General features: G+C 43.8%; 1 protein-coding gene across 3 annotated transcripts in view; it reads left to right on the forward strand.

Annotated features, from left to right (window-relative positions):
* The window catches only part of me1 (malic enzyme 1, NADP(+)-dependent, cytosolic), a 124,445-nt gene that overhangs the window by 61,548 nt on the left and 36,488 nt on the right, over positions 1–26,409 (forward strand). Inside the window, exons 1-3 of one of the 3 annotated variants that reach the window (XM_090229344.1) lie at positions 6,776–6,882; positions 14,577–14,652; positions 22,672–22,833. In XM_090229344.1, the coding sequence (XP_090085470.1) occupies positions 22,732–22,833 (102 nt within the window). In that variant the 5' untranslated portion in view covers positions 6,776–6,882; positions 14,577–14,652; positions 22,672–22,731. Of the gene's footprint in view, positions 1–6,775; positions 6,883–12,831; positions 12,958–14,576; positions 14,653–22,671; positions 22,834–26,409 lie in introns of those variants that run through there. The other 2 variants (XM_090229343.1, XM_036973913.2) reach the window with 2 other exon arrangements.

Consider the following 26,409-nt stretch of genomic DNA (forward strand, 5'->3'; position numbering starts at 1 on the left):
TGACTTCTGTGATCGAAAAAGCCTTGGTTTCATGCATGTCAACATCAGAAGCCTCCTCCCTAAGTGTGTCTTACTCACTGCTCTAGCACACTCTGCTAACCCTGATGTCCTTGCCGTGTCTGAATCCTGGCTCAGGAAGGCCACCAAAAATTCTGAGATTTCCATACCCAACTATAACATCTTCCGTCAAGATAGAACTGCCAAAGGGGGAGGAGTTGCAGTCTACTGCAGAGATAGCCTGCAAAGTAATGTCATACTCTCCAGGTCCATACCCAAACAGTTCGAACTACTAATTTTGAAAATGACTCTCTCCAGAAATAAGTCTCTCACTGTTGCCGCCTGCTACCGACCCCCCTCAGCTCCCAGCTGTGCCCTGGACACCATTTGTGAATTGATCGCCCCCCATCTAGCTTCAGAGTTTGTTCTGTTAGGTGACCTAAACTGGGATATGCTTAACACCCCGTCAGTCCTACAATCTAAGCTAGATGCCCTCAATCTCACTCAAATCATCAAGGAACCCACCAGGTACAACCCTAACTCTGTAAACAAGGGCACCCTCATTGACGTCATCCTGACCAACTGGCCCTCCAAATACACCTCCGCTGTCTACAACCAGGATCTCAGCGATCACTGCCTCATTGCCTGTATCCGCTACGGAGCCGCAGTCAAACGACCACCCCTCATCACTGTCAAACGCTCCCTAAAACACTTCTGTGAGCAGGCCTTTCTAATCGACCTGGCCCGGGTATCCTGGAAGGACATTGACCTCATCCCGTCAGTTGAGGATGCCTGGTCTTTCTTTAAAAGTAACTTCCTCACCATTTTAGATAAGCATGCTCCGTTCAAAAAATGCAGAACTAAGAACAGATATAGCCCCTGGTTCACTCCAGACCTGACTGCCCTCGACCAGCACAAAAACATCCTGTGGCGGACTGCGCTAACATCGAATAGTCCCCGCGATATGCAACTGTTCAGGGAAGTCAGGAACCAATACACACAGTCAGTCAGGAAAGCTAAAGCCAACTTCTTCAGGCAGAAGTTTGCATCCTGTAGCTCCAACTCCAAAAAGTTCTGGGACACTGTGAAGCCCATGGAGAACAAGAGCACCTCCTCCCAGCTGCCCACTGCACTGAGACTAGGTAACATGGTCACCACCGATAAATCCATGATTATCGAAAACTTCAACAAGCATTTCTCAACGGCTGGCCATGCCTTCCGCCTGGCTACTCCAACCTCGGACAACAGCTCCCCCCCCCCCGCAGCTACTCGCCCAAGCCTCTCCAGGTTCTCCTTTACCCAAATCCAGATAGCAGATGTCCTGAAAGAGCTGCAAAACCTGGACCCGTACAAATCAGCTGGGCTGGACAATCTGGACCCTCTATTCCTGAAACTATCCGCCGCCATTGTCGCAACCCCTATTACCAGCCTGTTCAACCTCTCTTTCATATCGTCTGAGATCCCCAAGGATTGGAAAGCTGCCGCAGTCATCCCCCTCTTCAAAGGGGGCGACACCCTGGACCCAAACTGTTACAGACCTATATCCATCCTGCCCTGCCTATCTAAGGTCTTCGAAAGCCAAGTCAACAAACAGGTCACTGACCATCTTGAATCCCACCGTACCTTCTCCGCTGTGCAATCTGGTTTCCGAGCCGGTCACGGGTGTACCTCAGCCACGCTCAAGGTACTAAACGATATCATAACCGCCATCGATAAAAGACAGTACTGTGCAGCCGTCTTCATAGACCTTGCCAAGGCTTTCGACTCTGTCAATCACCGTATTCTTATCGGCAGACTCAGTAGCCTCGGTTTTTCGGATGACTGCCTTGCCTGGTTCACCAATTACTTTGCAGACAGAGTTCAGTGTGTCAAATCGGAGGGCATGCTGTCCGGTCCTCTGGCAGTCTCTATGGGGGTGCCACAGGGTTCAATTCTCGGGCCGACTCTTTTCTCTGTATATATCAATGATGTTTCTCATGCTGCGGGCGATTCCCTGATCCACCTCTACGCAGACGACACCATTCTATATACTTCCGGCCCGTCCTTGGACACTGTGCTATCTAACCTCCAAACGAGCTTCAATGCCATACAGCACTCCTTCCGTGGCCTCCAACTGCTCTTAAACGCTAGTAAAACCAAATGCATGCTTTTCAACCGTTCGCTGCCTGCACCCGCACGCCTGACCAGCATCACCACCCTGGATGGTTCCGACCTTGAATATGTGGACATCTATAAGTACCTAGGTGTCTGGCTAGACTCTAAACTCTCCTTCCAGACCCATATCAAACATCTCCAATCGAAAATCAAATCAAGAGTCGGCTTTCTATTCCGCAACAAAGCCTCCTTCACTCACGCCGCCAAACTTACCCTAGTAAAACTGACTATCCTACCGATCCTCGACTTCGGCGACGTCATCTACAAAATTGCTTCCAACACTCTACTCAGCAAACTGGATGCAGTTTATCACAGTGCCATCCGTTTTGTCACTAAAGCACCTTATACCACCCACCACTGCGACTTGTATGCTCTAGTCGGCTGGCCCTCGCTACATATTCGTCGCCAGACCCACTGGCTCCAGGTCATCTACAAGTCCATGCTAGGTAAAGCTCCGCCTTATCTCAGTTCACTGGTTACGATGGCAACACCCATCCGTAGCACGCGCTCCAGCAGGTGTATCTCACTGATCATCCCTAAAGCCAACACCTCATTTGGCCGCCTTTCGTTCCAGTTCTCTGCTGCCTGTGACTGGAACGAATTGCAAAAATCGCTGAAGTTGGAGACTTTTATCTCCCTCACCAACTTCAAACATCTGCTATCTGAGCAGCTAACCGATCGCTGCAGCTGTACATAGTCTATTGGTAAATAGCCCACCCATTTTCACCTACCTCATCCCCATACTGTTTTTATTTATTTATTTTTATTTTTCTGCTCTTTTGCACACCAATATCTCTACCTGTACATAACCATCTGATCATTTATCACTCCAGTGTTAATCTGCATAATTGTAATTATTTGCCTACCTCATGCCTTTTGCACACAATGTATATATAGACTCCCCTTTTTTTCTACTGTGTTATTGACTTGTTAATTGTTTACTCCATGTGTAACTCTGTGTTGTCTGTTCACACTGCTATGCCTTATCTTGGCCAGGTCGCAGTTGCAAATGAGAACTTGTTCTCAACTAGCCTACCTGGTTAAATAAAGGTGAAATAAAAAAATAAAAAATAAAAAAGGTCATCGGTTCACCCTGACATTTACATTCCTCTACTGACAACAGAACTTGACCAACTGCTCACCAGGCACAACAAGGGCCATCCGGACCGTTAAGCTGTTCTGCTATTCCAAGGATGTGCAACTGAAGAGGTACCACGAGTGGACACAGAATACCAACTGGGATGGATCCCGAGGCAAATGTGGCTTACCAGTGAACCTCCGGGTGTTCATCATTAATACTGTGTCTCAGTATTAAGTTTCTGTCCATGACTGATGCAACCCGAAAAACCATTAAAGACAGAGTTAATGAGTACTTGAGGTCACTGAGAAATTCTGGACATGGCCTGCTCTCCCTTATGTAAGGAATTACGCACTTTACCATGTTTACTACAGTATGTACTGTAGGCTATGTTTACATGTCAGACTGTACAGTAGCCTAATGAACAAATGCAGGCGGCTCTTATCTTCAAAATGCTTTAAATGCTTTATCCAAATGTTTAAAGTGCGTGTGGGCGACCTCATGCAACCGCAAAATGTCGGGTAAGTATATACTGTACAATACTGTGTTTCTTCATCAGCATATATATGCTTTCGTTAATAAAATAATTATAAAAATACTCTTTCAAAATGCAGATGTTTATTTCGTTATGGATCCAGAACAAATTATTATGGGAATAAATATCACTGAATGACAGAAATATTGGAATGAAGTAGGCTAATAAAGGTAAACAAATTGCTGCTTACTGGAAAATACTCTTTCAAAATGAATGGAAGAGACGGCATTCAGAGGTCAAGACAGCGCTGCTCTGAGACAGGCATGGGGACGGGTCTTGATAAATCAACAAGATTTTATTTTCACTGAATCTCCATTTTGGATATTGGTTAGACTACAATTAGGGTGTGGAAATGTTACGATTATTTTGCTCTTACTGTAGTCTACTCCCGACCAGTCATGTTGTTCAGCGCCATTATGAGCTATTAGTAGGACAATAGACTCTTGCCAAGAAGGAAGGTAAGGGGGAGAATTGTATCGTCAAATGTATTTCTTAGTTAGGTTGGCTGTATCACATCCGGCTGTAATTTGGAGTCCCATAGGCGCACAATTAGCCCAGCTTAGGGGAGGGTTTGTCCGGCCGGGATGTCCTTGTCCAAAATATAGGCACGATAGGCTCATGGTTTCTCTCCCTCTAAAAACAGAAATAAATATTTTGGCTTTTACAAATTTTACTTTGGCCTTTATTCGGAATTCAATCGCTCACTTTAGGTTATTTGAAAATGAAATAATCTTCAATACAGTTATTTTTTAAACAAAGTGATTATTATTAATTCATTTTTTATTATTTAAAAGTCCCTTAGATATTCTCACAGATCAGATTTGCCCTAACAAAAAATGCCCCTTAGATCTTAATTTAGAATCCTCCAATCCTCTAAATCTAATTATTGGCAGAGAGTCACGTCATTGAAAGAAATACGTTTAGATATACTGTAGGCCTGTCATAGGCGACATGAGTCTCACTAGTGTTGAGTAATGTGCTGTTAAAAGTGGTGTAGGTCTTATTTATTTAAAAAGCATATTGAAGTTAGAAGCAATATTTGCAGCATAGCATACCCGCTGTGGTCATCTATTTCGGCACCGTTTCCGTTTCGTAAATAACGTGACACAACTTTTACAGGAAGAACCACTGTAACTGGCCCTGTCCTTGATATGTGCAACGCACTGAGCTCGCTGTTGGGGTCAAATGTAGCAGCAGTAATTGGTCCGGATGAGCCCTTCCCAGCTAGCGAGTTTATTCTGTCTAGCTGGCAACCACAGCAGCATGACACTATTTAAAACTTGTAAAAGAAAGTGATGTTTATTTCGATGGGCAAGGCAGAAATAACTTGTAGTATTGGTCACCTTCTGGATGTCACTGTGACATGCAATTAGTTAACGTACCGACAAGCCGGTGCAAATTCCCATTGCAACGATGTTGTATCGAGGTGCTATGTAGTTGGTTCCTATCAGGCAGGCTAGGCAGCTGTATCACATGTGGTAGTTAACGTGGCCAATTAGTTTTGTCCCACTTGATTTTATTTTGAGTAGGATAGCGGCCTACACAATAAATAATTTGTAATATTGCATACTTCGTAGTAGCCATCTGGATGTCACTGTGATAGTCTAATGTGCTCAATGGGAAGAGTTTGCGCTGCAAGAGGGCAACACAACATCAAGGGGAAGAGTGTCCTTTGCTCTCGCTGGGGGGGGGGGGGGGGGGGGGACTGCTGTCCGGCTGTTTAGTTTATTAGGATCCCATTAGCTACTGCACATGCAGCAGCTACTCTTCCTGGGGACCCGCATAAAATGTACAAATACATAACAAAGTACAAATCAGTCATAGACGAGAACAACATAATACATTATTACATGCCAAATAAAATAAGTTATACTTTATATAGTAAAGACACCAAGGGACAAAAATATATTATTTACACAATATTCATATTCTTATATACAGTACAGTTACATTCTTGATACACTGATACAAGATTTTAAAAATGTAAGTTAAACTTGCTTTTTGCCTGCGTAACCTCTGGTGGCAGAGTATTCCATGATGACAACATTCTATACATACCATTAACTGAGCGACGCGTTAAATATGTTTTTGGTTTGGGTACTGTGAAGAAACCCATAGTGGCATGTTTAGTGGGGTATGTAAATAGACTATACAAGTGGTTAGGCATTTTCAACACACAAATGTTTCTTAAAAAGACTAGAAGATAAGTAGTCAGGCTTGTTGTTGATGTTAGTTCTGTGTGTGCAGTTAAGGGGAATGGTGTGCTGCTTTGTTTTAAGACGGCTGCAAATTTGCTATGTCTTTCGTTGCTGCACCTGACCATATTACAGGACAGTTATCAAGATGGGACAAGATCAAAGCCTGGAACAAATAGTACAGTTGATCTTTGTCAGACATACCTCAGTAATTGAGAGGGATGTCGCTAGATAGTGTAGCCATTACCAATATGCAGTATCAGACCAGGGTGATGGTTAAAATGCGGCAATTAATGGCGGTATTTTTTAAATATATATACATAACAATTACTCTGATCAAAACTGAATGATTCTGAACACTCAAGTCCCAACTTCGGCAGACAATCTTCAAATTCTCGATTTTAAGTTTTTAGCCACAAGCATAAACTAGCTAGCTGCATTCTCCACTCGACTCTCAGCTGTGTCACATAAGTCATCAATTTGGACATCAGGCGTGTCCGTACAGCCTATCCCGGCTTCCTTAGTGCAATGTCATTCTTTTGCATGTCATGTGAAACCTGCTTTGAGTTAGTTTTAACTTTTAGTTTCAAGATAAACAAACACAATTAATGAAAATAGCCATTTTTATTGATATTGAGTCTGTTGCGTCTGCTGCTGTGTGCGAGTACAGTTTGACCCTTGCCTCCATCTCCAGTTCGTTAAGCCATCTAGTGTCATTTGTATCTCTCTCTCTCTCTCTCTGCTGTGTGTGCGTGATGTGCCTCTTGCTATCTGTCACTCAAATGTTGAGGGGCTGCAGTTCATTGGTTGAACTCCAATTCCTAGGGGGCTGGGGCAGGTGGGGGAATATGTTGGGAAAATGGCGCTGTACAGTTTTCAGAAAAACAGTCACTTTCAAACTAGGGATTTCGTGGCTATTTGAGGTAAGACAGTAATTCTGCTCATAAATGATGCATGTATGAACTCCAAATTAACACATCCATCCATCCTCTCTCTCTCTCTCTCTCTCTCTCTCTCTCTCTCTCTCTCTCTCTCTCTCTCTCTCTCTCTCTCTCTCTCTCTCTCTCTCTCTCTCTCTCTCTCTCTCTCTCTCTCTCTCTCTCTCTCTCTCTCTCTCTCTCTCTCTCTCTCTCTCTCTCTCTCTCTCTCTCTCTCTCTCTCTCTCTCTCATTATTCTTAAGAGGGATGACAGAGAAGCTGGATGGCCAGCATGTGCTCAACCGCACACTGCTATCTTTCCAGTCTATTGACAGAAGTTATGTTTTGGAAGGAGACAAAGTAGTTGATTTCCCTTGTGACACAAGGGTATTCCACAGTGTTCTCTGTTTTGGAAAGAGTGAAGACCAGAGATATTTGCTATGTCACAAACTCCCCCCTCTCTCTCCCAAATGAAAAATATCTCCAGTCCAAACAGATGATTTCTTTGCAGAGGAAAGTTATTGCCTTCACTGCATTGTCCTCATTATTATTCTAGACCATTGGCTTACAGCGATGTGGTGAAATAAGACCATTACTAATGACCATCTGAGAGTTTTGATCTTTTGTTATTTGTGACTTCGTGTTTCAGTTAGTCTGAAGGCCATTTGAAAAGAGCTGAATCCTAGTTTCATTACCCAGCAGCTGGACAAAGTTGGAATAAGCAGTTTTTTTAAAGCTGCTTTGAAAATAATCTCCACTGGGATCCACAGACGTTTTTCATATTCCATTTGTGTGGAGTCTCAGCAGATTGGAAATCGGTCTGTGTGGTGCAACACATTGTATTCTAGGTCTTGAATGTGTTAAATTACATGTTATTGTTGATGTCATTTGTCCTTATGGAAATCTTTGAGAGCAGACTGCAATGCTTCATCCTTAACTATGCACTGGAACACACACGCGCACACCCTCACAGTCTTGTACAGCTAACCTTTTGGGGACACACAGTTCAGTTCCATTCAAAATCCTGTTTTTCCTAACTCTAACCTGTACTCTTACCATACCCTAGCCCTAACCCGTACTCTTACCCATACCCTAGCCCTAACCTTAACCCAAAAACCTAACCTTAACCTTATCTCCTAACCCTAAAACTAACCCTAGCCCCTTACCCTTAACGTAATTCTAACCCTTACACTTATTCTAACCTTAACCCTAGACCCCCTAGAAATAACACTTGACCTCGTGGGGACTAACAAAATGTCCCCAGTCAAATTTTTGTTTGTTTACTATTCTTGTGGGGACTTCCGGTCCCCACAAGAATAGTTAAACAGGTCCACACACACACACCCATAGGATTACATCACTATGGGAGGTATCTGTGTCTCACCATCTGTGAGAGCTTGTCAGTGTAGGGTTACAGTCATAGCCCTTTGTGTGTGTGTAACTGACAGGGTTACACACACACACACTCATAAGCCTTACAGCATTTCAACAATGCCAGCACGTATTCTTAATGAGACTTTAATTACTCTAACAGTAATACCGTAGGTACCTGGCTACCATAACATGTATAGCTGTGTTGCTGTCACAGGATCCAGAAGTGGATACTGCACAGTATAACGGTACTGTACATAGCTGTCCACTCTATGCCTGTATCTGTCCACTTCAATCACAGATGCACATTAAATGAAGGCTAGTATCAATGGCATTGTAGGTATGGAAACTGTCCCAGATGTTTTATGTAACCCACTGTTTGGTCCTTGGCTTTTTGCCTGGTAAAAGCACTTAGAAGTCTCTCTGAGTGACATTTTAGAATGCATTCAATATCCTATTAACATTGACAAAGAAAGTTTGCATTGACCAGCACATAACTGCCACAGGTTGTTTCACCTCCCATTGCATTCTCACTGTGCTCACACACACACACACACACACAGCTCACACACACACAGCTCACACTGCTTAGTGACAGTTTAGCCGTTCAGAGGTTACGGATAACGAGCAGCAGAGAGAGTCTTGAATGGGGTGAGCGGTGGCGTGCAGGGGGCGGATATATTTTGGGTGAGTGGCTGGCTCCCTGTGTTTGTTGAGGACACGGGTCGGTAGTCTGTCAGAAGTTGGTGTCTCTCTGGGGCTCTGGCCATGTTGTGGGTCAAGTGTAGAGAGCAGCTCCTGCTGCGGCTGGGTTGTTGCTGCGGTCCCACTCTCGGCACACACTCCCTGGGTTGTGTTTTCTGCTGGGTTGTGGGGTCAGCGGTATTGCTGATTCAGCCCGGTGCTGTTTTCTTTCTTTCTCTCTCGCTCTTCCTTCAATCCGCTGGTCTCTTGTTCTCTCTCTCTCTCTACACAGTCTCTAAGGAGGAACTACATAGGCTGGCTCAAAACATTACCTTTCTGTTAACGAAGACTATACCATTGTCGTGACTTTACTGTCATTAATCTGATCCACTAACTATGTTTAATTGTTACCCGACTAAATCAATCATGTAACAATTAACTCATTAGGATTTGGGGCACCACGTGAGTGGTTCTTTAAAGAGTTAACATCTCCCAAATGAATCTCTATGACATCTATAAACAGTCAACTTATTAATCGTGACCTCGTATCATGTCATCATTCTGAACAGTCGTAACCTTGCATCTGCAAAAACCTGAGCCTTAGTTATGATTCAGGACTACACATTGTTATAGTTATTTAGTTACTAGCTAACTAAATGGTAACACAGGATAAACATACACACTTAAAACATTAGAAACAGGTCCTTAGTGGACTGACAACAATATGGCTACTTATTACATGTAGAGGGCGAAAGAGAAAGAGGGACAGAGACAATGTTAGTACATTTAGAAACTACTCACACATTGCACATGAACCGTTGCCCGCTTGGAGTAAGAATCACACATGTATTAACGTGGAAATGCCTTGGTTTGCCATGTATCTCTTCTAACCGGACCTTCTTGGAAAGGGGGTTGGTTTGGGCCTTTTCGAGGGCACGCTTGTAAAGCTCTGATTGCCCAAAAGGGGTCCCCACCTGTATTCTGTCGTTATCCTCTGCAGTCGTCCAGTGACTTGTTGTGTAGTCCTGAACAGAACTACAGAGTTTATTCTGATGAGAGTAGCATAATACGATGATTTGATCAGAGTCCCACTTAAATTTGCTTTTCTAGATACTTCACTTAGGACAGCTAATCAGCCGTACCAGTGATTGTCCGCGAGGTGACTTTATCATCTCTACCTCGTGTTGAGATTCAGCGTTCAAACCACTTTAAACGTGAGCTGCAGCTCAACGTCTCTATGGTCTGATATGTTAATTCTTAACCCATAATTTTATACAGTTTATTCAAAAGGGGCGGTTCTGTCAGGCTGGCATGCTCTCTGACCTCACTCAGGGGCGTAACTTGTTACTTGTACAAAGTTTTATAAAAGTATTGTCTCTTATGGCTCCTAAAATTGTCCCTCTTCACTAAAACACTTTCTAACTTTTCATGCACAATGCATTGGATGGGCACTGCACACATAGTGGGTATACTTTTCAAGGTACAGTATTTCCTTTATAACACTTAATAACAACAGAAACACACAATATGACATTAGTGTTCTTTTAGGTCACCTCTGCCCATTCACCACGTTCTATGTTAGAAATATTGTTCCAATAGTTGCTTTTGAATGTGTTTGTTTCATTGGGAAAAAGGGAAAAATCTTAAGACCAAGGCTCATTCCCTGGGTGAATTTGGAGAGATAGGTCCTTGATTTACAACAGGGTGTTGTCACGAACCTCGCCGAGGATGGTGCCTCTTCCTGTTCGGGCGGTGCTCGGCGGTCGTCGTCGCCGGCCTATTAGCTGCCATCGATTCCCTTTCCGTTTGTTTTGGGTTATTGGTTAATTGGGTACACCTGTTTTGTATTAGGGTTTGTTTGTAGGGTATTTAGGGGCACTAGGCCCGCTGGGTATTTGTGCGGGCTTGTTTTTGTTACTCTGTGTTTTGATGGTGTGATTTATTCTTGTATTTATTCTCCTGACTGTTTAGTCCTGTTGTTTTGGACTGGCAACTTATTTACGCCCTGTGTGTTGGCGTGACTGTTTTTGTTGCGCTGGGGAATAAATCTGAAGAAACGACTGAACCCTGCTCTCTGCGCCTGATTCCACCCACCACACCTAGTAGATCGTAACAGGTGTGAGCTGTCAACCCCCACCAGTTCCCCCCCCCCCTCGTGGGTGAGAGGTGGTCTGGTTGAAGTGATTTATTGCAAAGCTGGTCTGACCTATTTGGGTCCTCACAGGACAGTCATGACACATTCCACCTATCAGTGCTCAAGTGCTTACAGACAGTTACAAACTCCACAAACACCCCTCACCAACCTCAAGGTTTGCATTCTTTAAACACATTTGATTTCTCATATACATTGTTAAACAGTATTGTGTCTCTTTCCTCTCAAGATGACCTTTCATTTTTACACCTGGATCCAGATTAGGTGATTCTGAGAAGTATTATGATTGTGAGTATGGGGTCATTAGACTCTTGGTGAGAAAGCTTGACTCTCACCCCCTTCTCACAGGAATATCTCATCCCTTTCCCTTCAGCCTAGGAGATGTGGCTGAAGATTGTTCTAGCAGCTTATCAGAAGAATGTCCTATTATAACAGCAGTACTGTTCCTAAGGGATGGAGAAGGTGCTGGAGGCCCTGTACAGATGTTTAGAGGGGGTCAGGGGAAATGCGTCAGAGGCGCTGAGACACCTCCCTCATCTCAGGGACATGGGGTCTCCCACTACAGATTGGGAAACTGACAGACAGTGAGAGGGGAAGGGAGAGAGAGAGAGAGAAAGAATGATGGGAGAAACCAGAGACAGATTGGGAGAATATGTGAGATATTTGAACAAATAATAGAGCTAAAATGCTGCATTAAGGAACATCTATGGTCATAATGTGTTAAGAGCCATGTCCATGTCTATCACATATCAGACAAGTTATTTTCACCAACACCAGTGAATGGGGTCAGTCCAGCCAGTGAGGACCATCCCCTACCAACATCAACATGCTTCTTTCCCTGGCCTGGATCTCTTAGCTGTGGGATTGGCAGCAGATAGCTCTCTGCCCCACGGACGCTGCAGGCAAACACACCCAGCAGACCTCACACACACTCCACGGACACACTGCTCACAGGCTCACACACAGCAGGCCTCACACACTCCACGGATACACTGCTCACAGGCTCACACACACAGCAGGCCTCACACACTCCACGGACACACTGCTCACAGGCTCACACACACACACACAGCAAACAAATCCAACTCTTCACAGCTGTTTAAATGCCACAGAGACCGACTGAGCAAATGTTCCACCAATGAAGCGTGTCAAACATGACTGTCGCAGGGGTATAAAGGATGGAGACAGGCGCAGGAATACATCTGGGTTTTTAATACACCCAAAACAAACACGTATGCAAAACACTGGGGTGTAGCCAAACAAAAGAGCGAGGGTAAACCTCGTAGAATGACACCGGACGAGATCAGTAATGCACAAAACATGCAGCACAGGCTGAGACAACGCACAGGTACTCACACGACCAACGGACATGGGAACAATAATCGACCGCCCAATGGAAAACAGAGGGCATATTTATACAATTGCAATCAGGGAAATGGGGACCAGGTGTGCGTAATGACACAGTTCCAGAGGGATCCCTGACAATGACGTGAGTGTGTTTGTGTGCATGTGTTTGATCACTGATGGTCAAACACATATGAGTTGTGAGTTGTTGCTGATCGTTAGCGTTGTTGCTGATCGTTAGCGTTCTCGTTACGTGAGTGACCTCTGGCAGCCATTGCTGGTCCAGTTTAAACATTTTAAAGAGTGTGACTGACCGTGGATGTTTTTGTTTTTATGTCTCTCATCCTTTCAATCTTTTTATTTTGCTGTAAAATCACATTTCCATCCCTTCTCTTACCTGCTCTTCATTTCCTCATTGTCTGTTTCTTTCTCTCTATTCTTATTTTGGACATGTCGATTCAGATTCATCAGAAATGTGGCAGGAGGACACAGTGTTTACCAATGGAGGCCAAATATGTAGAGCCCCGGGGTGAGTGACGTGGGTCACCATGTGTGAGAGGCTCTCTCTCTACCTTTTTAACTGAAGTAATGTGGCCCCCATACTGACTGGTCCTCTATCAGCCTCGTACACACATACACACATGCATATAGATGTATACGTGCGCTCACACACGCACATGCATACACAGACACACACGTGCAAACAGACATGCACGTACACACACACACCACGGAAACTAACCCAAAACCCAAGTTTCAACTCCAGAGGTTTCCATTTCTAAATGAAATGATGTAGTAGAAAGGTTTGCATGTTTCCAGTTTCTCAGGGGGATGAAATGTGACCCCTCATTTTTAGCAAACTATTCATGGCTAACCGAATCTCACAACAGAATCCAATGCTATAATCTAGTGGGCCTTGATAAAAGAATTGTGTCATCAGGTTTCAGGTATGACCCAGATGCAGACAGTGCTGAAGAAATAACAATTTATTTCTAGTACAGGGGCAGGGAAACGACAGGTCAAAGGCAGGCAGGGGTCAGTAATCCAGAGAGGGTGCAAAGGGTCCAGAACAGCAGGTAGTCTCAGGGTCAGGGCAGGCAGGGGTGAATAATCCAGTGAGGTGGGGCAAGGTATAGAACAGCAGGCAGGCTCAGGGTCAGGGCAGACAGAACGGTCAAAACCCAGGAAGGGACTAGTAAACAGGAGCAAGAACAGACAGGAGCAGGGGAACAAACGCTGTTAGATTTCACGAAACAAAACGAACTGGCAACAGACAGAGAACACAGGGGAAGATGGGCAGCACTTGGAGGGTGGTGGAGACAAGCACAAAGACAGGTAAAACAGATCAGGGTGTGACAGGTTTGTCAATACTATTAGACTTGTTGTACTTGTTGTACTGTCTCTGTACTGTTATTGTCTCTAGTTACCTAAGTCTCGCAGGTAAGTTAATACCCAGCCATGACATTGGGGTCAAGCTCAGCTGAAACTTTACAGTTATCATTTTTATGTGACACGTTCATGTCTCTCTTCTTCTTTCCAAAACGTTTTGTGTTCTGATTATTTTTTAATAGGGTTTTGGTCTGTTTGGTGCTTCACATTTTCCTTCTCGCTTTCCAGATTTGATCTGTGTTTTTAGTTTCTGGGCGGATTTGACAATATAGATGTTTTTTTTTTATTGTTGCTGGCACGTATGGAGATGATGGTGCCTCCACATCGTGGGCAGATGGCTTTGTTGGACCGATCTGAAACCCTTCTGGGCTGGACCTCCCACCCCGTGGGCCTACACACACGCACACAGACTAAGCGTATCTGTCTAGCTTTTCCTGGAGCAGAGTAGCACTAGAGGGGTCCCTGCCCCAGCGATCCATTTCCCAGGTGACATCTGCTCTGGGACATTACAGCACAAGTAGAGGGAAAAATTGGATTTTTAAAGCTACCGAAATGGTGCTTAAAGTTAATTCCAAGCTTCCACTCAGGTATCAAGGAACCATTTGACACTGAATGCAAAAGACAATGTTTTTTGTCTCCGTACTGAGCAAAAGTATAGTATTTCCTTATGTTGGTAATCGATGCGCAATGGAAAAGGCACTGTAAACAGTTTATCTAGTCTCACTCATTATAACTCATCTGATCTCTGATCTGTTCCAGGGGGCTTTTCATCACCATCCATGACCTCACTCACATCTCCACCGTGCTCCAGAGCTGGCCAGAGAAGGACATACGTGTAAGTCTATAGTCAAACCTGAAATGGCACCCTTTTCCCTATATAGTGCGGAAATACGTTGTGTCTGAAATTGCACCCTATCTCTCTATTGGGGGTGCTATGCCCTTTACACTGTTAGGCCTAGTTGTTCTGTCTGACGGCTTAAGGCAGGTATTGCTACTGGGTATGCAGGGTTTTGCTCCAGGCCTGTTGTATATTACACACCTGATCCAGCAACTCAAGATCCTGGTGAACTGCTAAATAGTAGAATCAAGTGTGTTAGATCAGGGTTAGAGTGAAAATCTGCTCTGCAACAGAGTGGCTCTCTAGGAGGAAGATGGGAAGCCCTGGCTTAGAAGTCAGGGGTTTGCATCTTTGGTAATTCTGGGATAACTGGGGATAGGCACCAGTGGAGGATGGTGGGAGGAGCTATAAGAGGACATATGGTTTCCATATGTTTGATAGCGTTCCATTCATTCAGTTCCAGCCATTACAATGAGCCCATCCTCCTATAGCTCCTCCCAACAGCCGTTACTGAAAGGCACACATACACTACATGACCAAAGGTATGTGGACACCTGCTCGTCGGCCATCTCATTCCAAAATCATGGGCATTAATATGGATTTGGTCCCCCCTTTGCTGCTAAAACAGCCTCCGCTCTTCTGGAAAGGCTTTCCACTAGATGTTGGAACATTGCTGCAGGGACTTGCTTCCATTCAGCCACAAGAGCATTAGTGAGGTTGTGCACTGATGTTGGGCGATTAGGCCAACGACTTTGGCAGTCGACTTTCCAATTCATCCCAAAGGTGTTCAATGGGGTTGAGATCAGGGCTGTGTGCAGGCCAGTCAAGTTCTTCCACACCGATCTCGACAAACCATTTCTGAATGGACCTCGCTTTGTGCATAGGGGCATTGTCATGCTCAGAAAAGGCCCTTCCCCAAACTATTGACACAAAGTTGAAAGCATAGAATAGTAGAATGTCATCGTCTGCTGTAGCTTTAAGATTTCTCTTCACTGGAACTAAGGGGCCTGGCCCGAACCATGAAAAACAGCCCCAAACCAGTATTCCTCCTCCACCTAACTTTACAGTTGGCACTATGCATTGGGGCAGGTAGCGTTTTCCTGGTATCCGCCAAACCCAGATTCGTCCGCCGAACTGCCAGATGGTAAAATGTGATTCATCACTTCAGAGAACGCGTTTCCACTGCTCCAGAGTCCAATGGCAGCGAGCTTTACACCACTCCAGCCAACGCTTGGCATTGCGCATGGTGATCTTAGGCTTGTGTGCAGCTGCTTGGCCATGAAAACCCATTTTGTGAATCTTCCGACAAGCAGTTATTGTGCTGACTTATCTTCCAGGGTCAGTTTGGGACTCTGTTGTGAGTGTTGCAACCAAGGACAGATGATTTTTATGTGCTACGCGCTTCAGCACCCAACGGTCCCATTCTGTGAGCTTATGTGGCCTACCACTTCTTGGCTGAGCCGTTGTTGCTCCTAGACGTTTCCACTTCGCAATAACAGCGCTTACATTTGCTCTAGCAGGGCAGAAATTTGACGAACTGACTTGTTGGAAAGACATTCTACTGCCAATGTTTGTCTATGGAGATTGCATGGCAGTGTGATCGATTTTACACACCGGTCAGCAACGGGTGTGGCTGAAATAGCCGAATCCTTAAATTTGAAGGGGTGTCTACATACTTCTGTATATACAGTGCCTAAGGAAAGTATACAGCCCCCCATGTCATTTTCCACATTTTGTTACGCTACAGCCTTATTCTAAAATTGATTAAATAAATAAAAAATCCTCAGCAATCTACACACAATACTCCATAATGACCACGCAAAAAGTTTTTTTTTTTAATTGCCTAAAAAAAAAGAAAATAAAAATACCTTATTTTACATAAGTATTCAGCCCCTTTGCTATGAGACTCAAAAATGAGATCAGGTGCATCCTGTTTCCATTGATCATCCTTGAGATGTTTCTACAACTGGATTGGAGTCCACCTGTGGAAAATTTTATTGATTGGTCATGATTTGGAAAGTTACACACCTGTCTATATAAGGTCCCACAGTTGACAGTGCATTTCAGAGCATAAACTAAGCCATGGGGTTGAAGAAAATTTCCGTAGAGCTACGAGACGGGATTGTGTCGAGGCACAGATCTGGGGAAGGGTACCAAACAATGTCTACAGCATTGAATTTCTCCAAGAACACAGTGGCCTCCATCATTCTTAAATGGAAGATGTTTGGAACCACCAAGACTCTTCCTAGAGTTGGCCACCCGGCCAAACTGAGCAATCAGGGGAGAAGGGCCTTGGTCAGGTAGGTGACCAAGAACCTGATGATCACTCTGACAGAGCTCTAGAGTTTCTCTGTGGAGATGGGAGAACCTTCCAGAATGACAAGCATCTCTGCAACACTCCACCAAACAGGCCTTTATGGTAGAGTGGGCAGACAGAAGCCACTACTTAGTAAAAGGCACATGACAACCCGCTTGGCGTTTTCCAAAAGGCACCTGAAGGACTCTCAGACCATGAGAAACAATATTCTCTGGTCTAAAAAAATAACTAACTATTCAATTCTTTGGCCTGAATGCCAAGCATCACTTCTGAGGAAACCTGGCACCATCCCTATGGTGAAGCATGGTGGGGGCAGCATCACGCTGTGTGGATGTTTTTCAGTGGCAGGGACTGGGACACTAGTCAGGATTGAGGCAAAGATGAACTGAGCAAAGTACAGAGAGATCCTTGATGAAAACCTGCTCCAGAGTGCTCAGGACCTCAGACTGGGGCGGAGGTTCACCTTCCAACAGGACAATGACCCTAAACTCACATCCAAGACAAGTCTCTGAATGTCCTTTAGTGGCTCAGCCAGAGCCCAGACTTGAACCAGATCAAACATCTCTGGAGAGACCTGAAAATAGCTGTGCAGCAACGCTCCCCATCCAACAGAGCTCAAGAGACTCTGCAGAGAAGAATGGGAGAAACTCCCCAAATACAGGTGTGCCAAGCCTGTAGCGTCATACCCAAGAAGACTTGATGCTGTAATCGCTGTCAAAGGAGCTTCAACAAAGTACTGAGTAAAGGGTCTGAATACTTATGATAAATAATTTCAATTATTTTATTTTTAATAAATTAGCAAACATTTCTGTAAACCTGTTTTTGCTTGGTCATAGTTGGGTATTGTGTATAGATTGATGGGGAAAAACAACAAAAATTGAATCAATTTTAGAATAAGGCTGTATCACAAAATTCAAAAGGCACTCGCACATTTGCACACTGGGCAATCTTATTTGCAGGTGCATGGCAACAGTTGGACAAGATGAAGAAAAAAGGAAACCGCACACTGCTCTTGGTAGTATCACTGATATTTAATCAAATCAAATCAAATGTATTTATATAGCCCTTCGTACATCAGCTGATATCTCAAAGTGCTGTACAAAAACCCAGCCTAAAACCCCAAACAGCAAGCAATGCAGGTGTAGAAGCACGATGGCTAGGAAAAACTCCCTAGAAAGGCCAAAACCTAGGAAGAAACCTAGAGAGGAACCAGGCTATGTGGGGTGGCCAGTCCTCTTCTGGCTGTGCCGGGTGGAGATTATAACAGAACATGGCCAAGATGTTCAAATGTTCATAAATGACCAGCATGGTCGAATAATAATAAGGCAGAACAGTTGAAACTGGAGCAGCAGCACGGTCAGGTGGACTGGGGACAGCAAGGAGTCATCATGTCAGGTATTCCTGGGGCATGGTCCTAGGGCTCAGGTCCTCCGAGAGAGAGAAAGAAAGAGAGAATTAGAGAGAGCATATGTGGGGTGGCCAGTCCTCTTCTAGCTGTGCCGGGTGGAGATTATAACAGAACATTTAATAAGCTTACGTATCGGCCTCATGGCCTTCGTCAAAGCTTTAGTGATTTTTATTTTATTTGCACCCTTATGTAGACCTGGCCCCACCCACATCCGTTCCACACATGGAAAGGGGTTGGAGGTGAAGGAAAAACAAACAAGTGCTACCAAATATAACAACATGCATTTCATAAATATTACAAAACTGTATAAATAAGACGTATTAAACACATCTGTAAAGCCACAATGAGGACATAGCAAATTTTCATTAATCATTGGGTACATTGTTCGAAAAACATCAGAGTAATCTTAAATAGGCACATAATTGATATTCAAATTCACAGCATAACATACATAGGCATTTCATGATTAAGTCCGTTAGGAAATAATGTCTGGAGGGTGAAAACTCCAAAACATTCTCTTTTACTCAGAGTATTATTAATATCTCCTCCCCTATCTGATATCTTAACTTTCTCTATGCCACAGAATCTAAAGGTAGAAATGCTTCAGGTCATTGAAATGTACTGCGACTGGATAATCCCTGTCGTTTCTCCGGATTGAACTTTTATGTTCACTAATTCTCTGTTTAAGGCTGTAACGAAACAACAAAATGTGGAAAAAGTCAAGGGGTCTGAATACTTTCCAACTTTCTCATAAATCGTGCATTGATGTCAATAAGTTCAACAGATATCACCAGTTAGGATCTGGCCTGTTTGAGGCCATTACAACCAACTGAGCTCTAATATGCCAGTACAGCTATGTGCAAAGCTGAAGAACATACGCACATCCAGGTACATTCCACGGGTGCTGGAGTTGTAGGCAAAACTCGTGGAAAACAGACAGGACAACGCAGCACACTACTGCACATGCTCACAGGTGATAATTATTTACAACAGCGTTTCGACCCGTAGGTCTTCATCGGGCATCCATATCAAGTCATGAGCTTGTCATATATAGTCAGTAGGAAGAATCTTCCAGGTATTCCTGGCATGGAAAGATAAACCTGCTGCAGCCGCTAGCCGTTCGTGCACCTGTTCACAGCTGTCAACACAATGGCATTTTCCTCTGCAGCCTGAGCTCACAGGACCTCTTAAAACTATTTATCACGATCCAAGGCCCTACTTACAGTTGAAGTCGAAAGTTTACGTACACTTAGGTTGGAGTCATTAACTCGTTTTTCAACCACTCCACAAATTTCTTGCTAACAAATAGTTTTTGCAAGCCGATTAGGACATCTACTTTGTGCGTGACACAAGTACTTTTTGTTTACAGACAGATTATTTCACTTATAATTCATTGTATCAGAATTCCAGTGGGTCAGAAGTTTACATACACGAAGTTGACTGTGCCTTTAAACCGCATGGAAAATTCCAGAAAATTATGTCATAGCTTTAGAAGCTTCTGATAGGCTAATTGACATAATTTGAGTCAATTGGAGGTGTACCTGTGGATGTATTTCCAAACGCCTGAAGGTACCACGTTCATCTGTACAAATAATAGTACGCAAGTATAAACACCACGGGACCACGCAGCCGTCATACTGCACAGGAAGGAGATGTGTTCTGTCTCCTAGAGATGAACGTTCTTTGGTGCGAAAAGTGCAAATCAATCCCAGAACAACAGCAAAGGACCTTGTGAAGATGCTGGAGGAAGCAGGTACAAAAGTATCTATATCCATAGTTAAACGAGTCCTATATTGACATAACCTGAAAGGCCACTCAGCAAGGAAGAAGTCACTGCTCCAAATCCGCCATTAAAAAAGCCAGACTATGGTTTGCAACTGCACATGGAAACAAATATCGTACTTTTTGGAGAAATGTCCTCTGGTCTGATGAAACAAAATTAGAACTGTTCAGCCATAATGACCATCGTTATGTTTGGAGGAAAAAGGTGGAGGCCTGCAAGCCAAAGAACTCCATCCCAACCATGAAGCATGGGGGTGGCATCATGTTGTGCTTTGCTGCAGGACAGACTAGTGCACTTCACAAAGTAGATGGCATCATGAGGAGGAAAATTATGTGGGTATATTGAAGCAACATCTCAAGACATCAGTCTTGAGAAGTTAATGCATGGTCGCAAAGGGGTCTTCCAAATGGACAATGACCGTAAGCATACTTCCAAAGTTGTGGAAAAATGGCTTAAGGACAACAAAGTCAAGGTATTGGAGTGGCCATCACAATGCCCTGACCTCAATCCCATAGAAAATGTGTGGGCAGAACTGAAAAAGCGCGTGCGAGCAAGTAGGCCTACAAACCTGACTCAGTTACACCAGCTCTGTCAGGAGGAATGGGCCAAAATTCATCCAACTTATTGTGGGAAGCTTGTGGAAGGCTACCCAAAACGTTTGACCCAAGTTAAACAATTTAAAGGCAATGCTACCAAATACTATTTGAGTGTATGTAAACTTCTGACCCACTGGGAATGTGATGAAAGAAATACAAGCTGAAATAAATAATTCTCTCTACTATTCTGACATTTCACATTCTTAAAATAAAGTGGTGATCCTAACTGACCTAAAACAGGGAATTTTTACTAGGATTAAATGTCAGGAATTGTGAGTTTAAATGTATTTGGCTATGGTGTATATAAACTTCCGACTTCAACTGTATCTACAGTGCTTGTAAAACTCTATACCCGTCGCAAGACCCACTGGTTGATGCCTTTTTATTAAACCCTCTTAGGCCTCACTCCCACCTATCTGAGATAACTACTGCAGCCCCCATCCTCCACATACAACACCCATTCTTCCAGTCACATTCTGTTAAAGGTCCCCAAAGCACATACATGCCTGGGTCACTGCAACAAACTCAAACTGGACAGTTTTATCGCAATCTCTTCATTCAAAGACTCAATCATGGACACTATTATTAACATTTGTGGCTGCTATGGGTGATGTATTGTTGTCTCTACCTTCTTGCCCTTTGTGCTGTTGTTGTCTGTGCCCAATAATGTTTGTACCATGTTTTGTGCTGCTACCATGTTGTGTTGCTACCATGCTGTGTTGTCATGTGTTGCTGCTTTTCTATGTTGTTGTCTTAGGTCTCTCCTTTATGTAGTGCTTTATTCTATATTTATTCACTGCCATTCAAAAGTTTGGAGTCACTTAAATGTCCTTGTTTTTGAAAGAAAGCACTTTTTTTGTCCATCAAATTGATCAGAAATACAGTGTAGACATTGTTAATGTATTAGATGACTATTGTAGCTGGAAACGGCTGAATTATTTTATGGAATATCTACATAGGTGTACAGAGGCCCATTATCAGCAACCATCACTCCTGTGTTCCAATGGCACATTGTGTTAGCTAATCCAAGTTTATAATTTTAAAAGGCTAATTGATCATTAGAAAAACCTTTTGCAATTATGTTAGCACTGCTGAAAACTGTTGTGCTGATTTAAAGAAGCAATAAAACTGGCCTTCTTTAGACTAGTTGAGTATCTGGAGCAACAGCATTTGTGGGTTCAATTACAGGCTCAAAATGGCCAGAAACAAATAACTTTCTTCTGAAACTCGTCAGTCTATTCTTGTTCTGAGAAATTCTCCATGTGAGAAACTGAAGGTCTCGTACAACGCTGTGTACTACTCCCTTCACAGAACAGCGCAAACTGACTCTAACCAGAATAGAAAGAGGAGTGGGAGGCCCCGGTGCACTACTGAGCAAGAGGATACGTACATTAGGAGAGTCTTGTTTTAGAAACAGACGCCTCACAAGTCCTCAACTGGCAACTTCATTAAATAGTACCCGCAAAACGCCATTCTCATCGTCAACAGTGAAGAGGTGACTCCGGAATGCTGGCCTTCTAGGCAGAGTTGCAAAGAAAAAGCCATATCTCAGACTGGCCAATTAGAAGGAAAGATTAAGATGGGCAAAATAATAGACACTGGACAGAGGAACCCAGCATCCCGGAGTCACCACTTCACTGTTGACGTTGTGTGACTATTTCCTGTTTGATCATGTACACTTACTGTAACTGATTGGCTAATGAATGTGCTGGCTTTATTTGCTAATTACTGTATTTTCACTGCCTGATATTATAACATTTTTGGCTATTCTGAGAGCTTATTTGGTTCATTTCAAACAGGAATCTGAAAGGAAATTACTTATCAAGAGCCATAGGCAGTCTGCTCTGACTGATAATGTATTTGATTGACATAGAATCACAGGTATGATTGACAGATGTGATGTGATTGACAGGCGGTGTGTGTGACGGACGGAGAGAGGATCCTGGGCCTGGGGGACCTGGGCTGCTATGGCATGGGCATCCCTGTGGGCAAACTGGCACTCTACACGGCCTGTGGAGGCATGCCACCCCAGCAGTGTCTGCCAGTCATGCTGGATGTGGGCACAGACAATGAGGTAAGAAGAGACACACCCAACAACCAAATGAATACATAGCTACATGCAAACAAGATGATACACTTCACTTCACTTTATCCTACACTTGACACCTGTCAACTACATAACAAAAAACGGTCAACTTTGTAACATATTATATGCTAGACATAATTTGCCAGCTAAGAAAATACCCTCAAGTCAATACGTTATAATCAGGTAAGCCCCTCAGTCTCCAAACTCCAATTTCCAAACACTAACAGCCAAGAAACGAGAAACTCTAACACTTTACAACCAGGGAACGCAACTGAGGAAAGCAGCACCGTTCACCCATGCCAGCTAGAAAAGCACCTATTCAATCCGCCAGCACCACCAGTCGACAGTATTCAAAGAGGCCCTCTGGTTTGGTTTTTCCTGCTGGTCCCATTGGTCCTATGTATGGCCTGGCCCTCCTCTTTATAGCTGAAAGAGGAGCCTCACTAGGCCGGGCGGCACGTGTGCTGTGGCTACACTGTTAAACGGGAGCAAACCAAGAATAGTCTGTGTTGTGTACACGGCTATATTTAAACTCTGTGTATTTTCTCCATGTCATCCAGAGCTGGGCCAAAGGGTGTGGCACTGCCACCACATGCCTGCTGCCTGTCTTTTAAGCCACAGCTGAGTCAACTCTGAGCCATCCTCTGATTTCCTGGACCAGCTCTCCTAGCCACTGATTGTGTTTCAGTATAAGAGTTGGGGAGAGGATGAATGGTGATTTGGGGTTAGTTGGGTCGGTCCGGTCAAGGATAGACATGATCTAGACAGTTATCAAGATGCTGAGAAGGAGACCTAAAAGAAGACATCACTGTGAAAGAAGGATAGATAGATAGATAGATAAAGGGTGGGAGGAAAGAAGAGGGAGATGGATTTGGGGTTACCCGGGTATAGGACCGGTCAAAGATGTAAACGACTGGCAATAATCAAAGGTGATGGAGAGAAATAATGAGAGACACTCCATGGGCAGCAAAACGAGGACACCAGTATAAAAGTTGGATAAACAAAGGAAGGGGGAGGGAAAGGGAAGGAGACCGGAAGCAGAGTTGAACAGATGGACTAGCCCTATCCATGTCCGATGTAGCATTCGCTGTGTGGACGGTGTCCACAAACTCTCTCCATGTTCTCTTATGTCGGCTGGCCAATTCACACTTCATCAAACTACACTGAGACCCAGCAGAAATCCCCCGTATTCATAAAACACACATAAAAGGCTTATGAGAGAACCTATAAAAGATCTTGCACTGCAGCATGAATACAGTAGGTGGCATTGGATCTTGGTGAACAGGATTATATTTTCTCTCTCTCTGCCAGTTTCTCCCACTCTGTTCTGCCTCATAGCAGAGGTAAATACCATGGCCTTTGGCCCCCCATCTCTTTAGTGGCGTCTCCATAGACATTTCTATGCATGAACTCTATTGTTCTATTGAAAGATTTTGAAAGACCATAGACTATCCAGAAGCCATCTATGGTGCACAGATCCAGTTTAGGGATGCTTGGGGGGATGCTCAACTCTTCCCGTACGTTTATAGGCATCAAAATACCCACTTTAATGAGCTGCCTCATAGTCTTTGTCTGTGTCCTCAATGCACTCTGTAGCTACTCCCAAAGGATGAGAGCAAATGGGGGTTTATTACCATATTACCGTATGTCTCTATCAGTTTTGCACATCGAGAGACTGAATTTTTTTCCCATTCCTCCTTGCAAAACAGCTCGAGCTCAGTGAGGTTGGATGGAGAGCATTTGTGAACAGCAGTTTTCAGTTCTTTCCACAGATTCTCGATTGGATTCAGGTCTGGACTTTGACTTGGCCATTCTAACACCTGGATATGTTTATTTTTGAACCATTCCATTGTAGATTTTGCTTTATGTTTTGGATCATTGTCTTGTTGGAAGACAAATCTCCGTCCCAGTCTCAGGTCTTTTGCAGACTCCATCAGGTTTTCTTCCAGAATGGTCCTGTATTTGGCTCCATCCATCTTCCCATCAATTTTAACCATCTTCCCTGTCCCTGCTGAAGAAAAGCAGGCCCAAACCATGATTCTGCCACCACCATGTTTGACAGTGGGGATGGTGTGTTCAGCTGTGTTGCTTTTATGCCAAACATAACGTTTTGCATTGTTGCCAAAAAGTTCAATTTTGGTTTCATCTGACCAGAGCACCTTCTTCCACATGTTTGGTGTGTCTCCCAGGTGGCTTGTGGCAAACTTTAACCGACACTTTTTATGGATATCTTTAAGAAATGGCTTTCTTGCCACTCTTCCATAAAGGCCAGATTTGTGCAATATACGACTGATTGTTGTCCTATGGACAGAGTCTCCCACCTCAGCTGTAGATCTCTGCAGTTCATCCAGAGTGATCATGGGCCTCTTGGCTGCATCTCTGATCAGTCTTCTCCTTGTATGAGCTGAAAGTTTAGATGGACGGCCAGGTCTTGGTAGATTTGCAGTGGTCTGATACTCCTTCCATTTCAATATTATCGCTTGCACAGTGCTCCTTGGGATGTTTAAAGCTTGGGAAATGTTTTTGTATCCAAATCCGGCTTTAAACTTCTTCACAACAGTATCTCGGACCTTCCTGGTGTGTTCCTTGTTCTTCATGATGCTCTCTGCGCTTTTAACGGACCTCTGAGACTATCACAGTGCAGGTGCATTTATACGGAGACTTGATTACACACAGGTGGATTGTATTTATCATCATTAGTCATTTAGGTCAACATTGGATCATTCAGAGATCCTCACTGAACTTCTGGAGAGAGTTTGCTGCACTGAAAGTAAAAGGGCTGAATAATTTTGCACGCCCAATTTTTCAGTTTTTGATTTGTTAAAAAAGTTTGAAATATCCAATAAATGTCGTTCCACTTCATGATTGTGTCCCACTTGTTGTTGATTCTTCACAAAAAATACAGTTTTATATCTTTATGTTTGAAGCCTGAAATGTGGCAAAAGGTCGCAAAGTTCAAGGGGGGCGAATACTTTCGCAAGGCACTGTAGATACTTTGACCTTTTTCCTTCAGCATCTTCACAAGGTCCTTTGCTGTTGTTCTGGAATTGATTTGCACTTTTGCACCGAAGTACGTTCATCTCTAGGAGACCTGAGCGGTTTGACGGCCGCGTGGTCCCATGGTGTTTATACTTACGTACTATTGTTTGTACAGATGAACGTGGTACCTTCCGGCGTTTGGAAATTGCTCCCAAGGATGAACCAGTCTTGTGGAGGTCCACAAAAAAAGAATTCTGAGGTTTTGGCTTATTTCTTTTGAATTTCCCATGATGTCAAGCAAAGAGGCACTGAGTTTGAAGGTAGGCCTTGAAATACATCCACAGGTACACCTCCAATTGACTCAAATGATGTCAATTAGCCTATCAGAAGCTTCTAACGCCATGACATCCTTTTCTGGAATTTTCCAAGCTGTTTGAAGGCACAGTCAACTTAGTGTATGTAAACTTCTGACCCACTGGAATTATGATACAGTGAATTATAAGTGAAATAATCTGTCTGTTTACAATTATTGGAAAAATTACTTGTCATACACAAAGCAGATGTCCTAACTGACTTGCCAAAACT

This window comes from Oncorhynchus mykiss, chromosome 3, assembly GCF_057628025.1.
Source record: "Oncorhynchus mykiss isolate SJ-2025 chromosome 3, ASM5762802v1, whole genome shotgun sequence".
In the NCBI taxonomy this organism is placed as follows: Eukaryota; Metazoa; Chordata; class Actinopteri; order Salmoniformes; family Salmonidae; genus Oncorhynchus; species Oncorhynchus mykiss.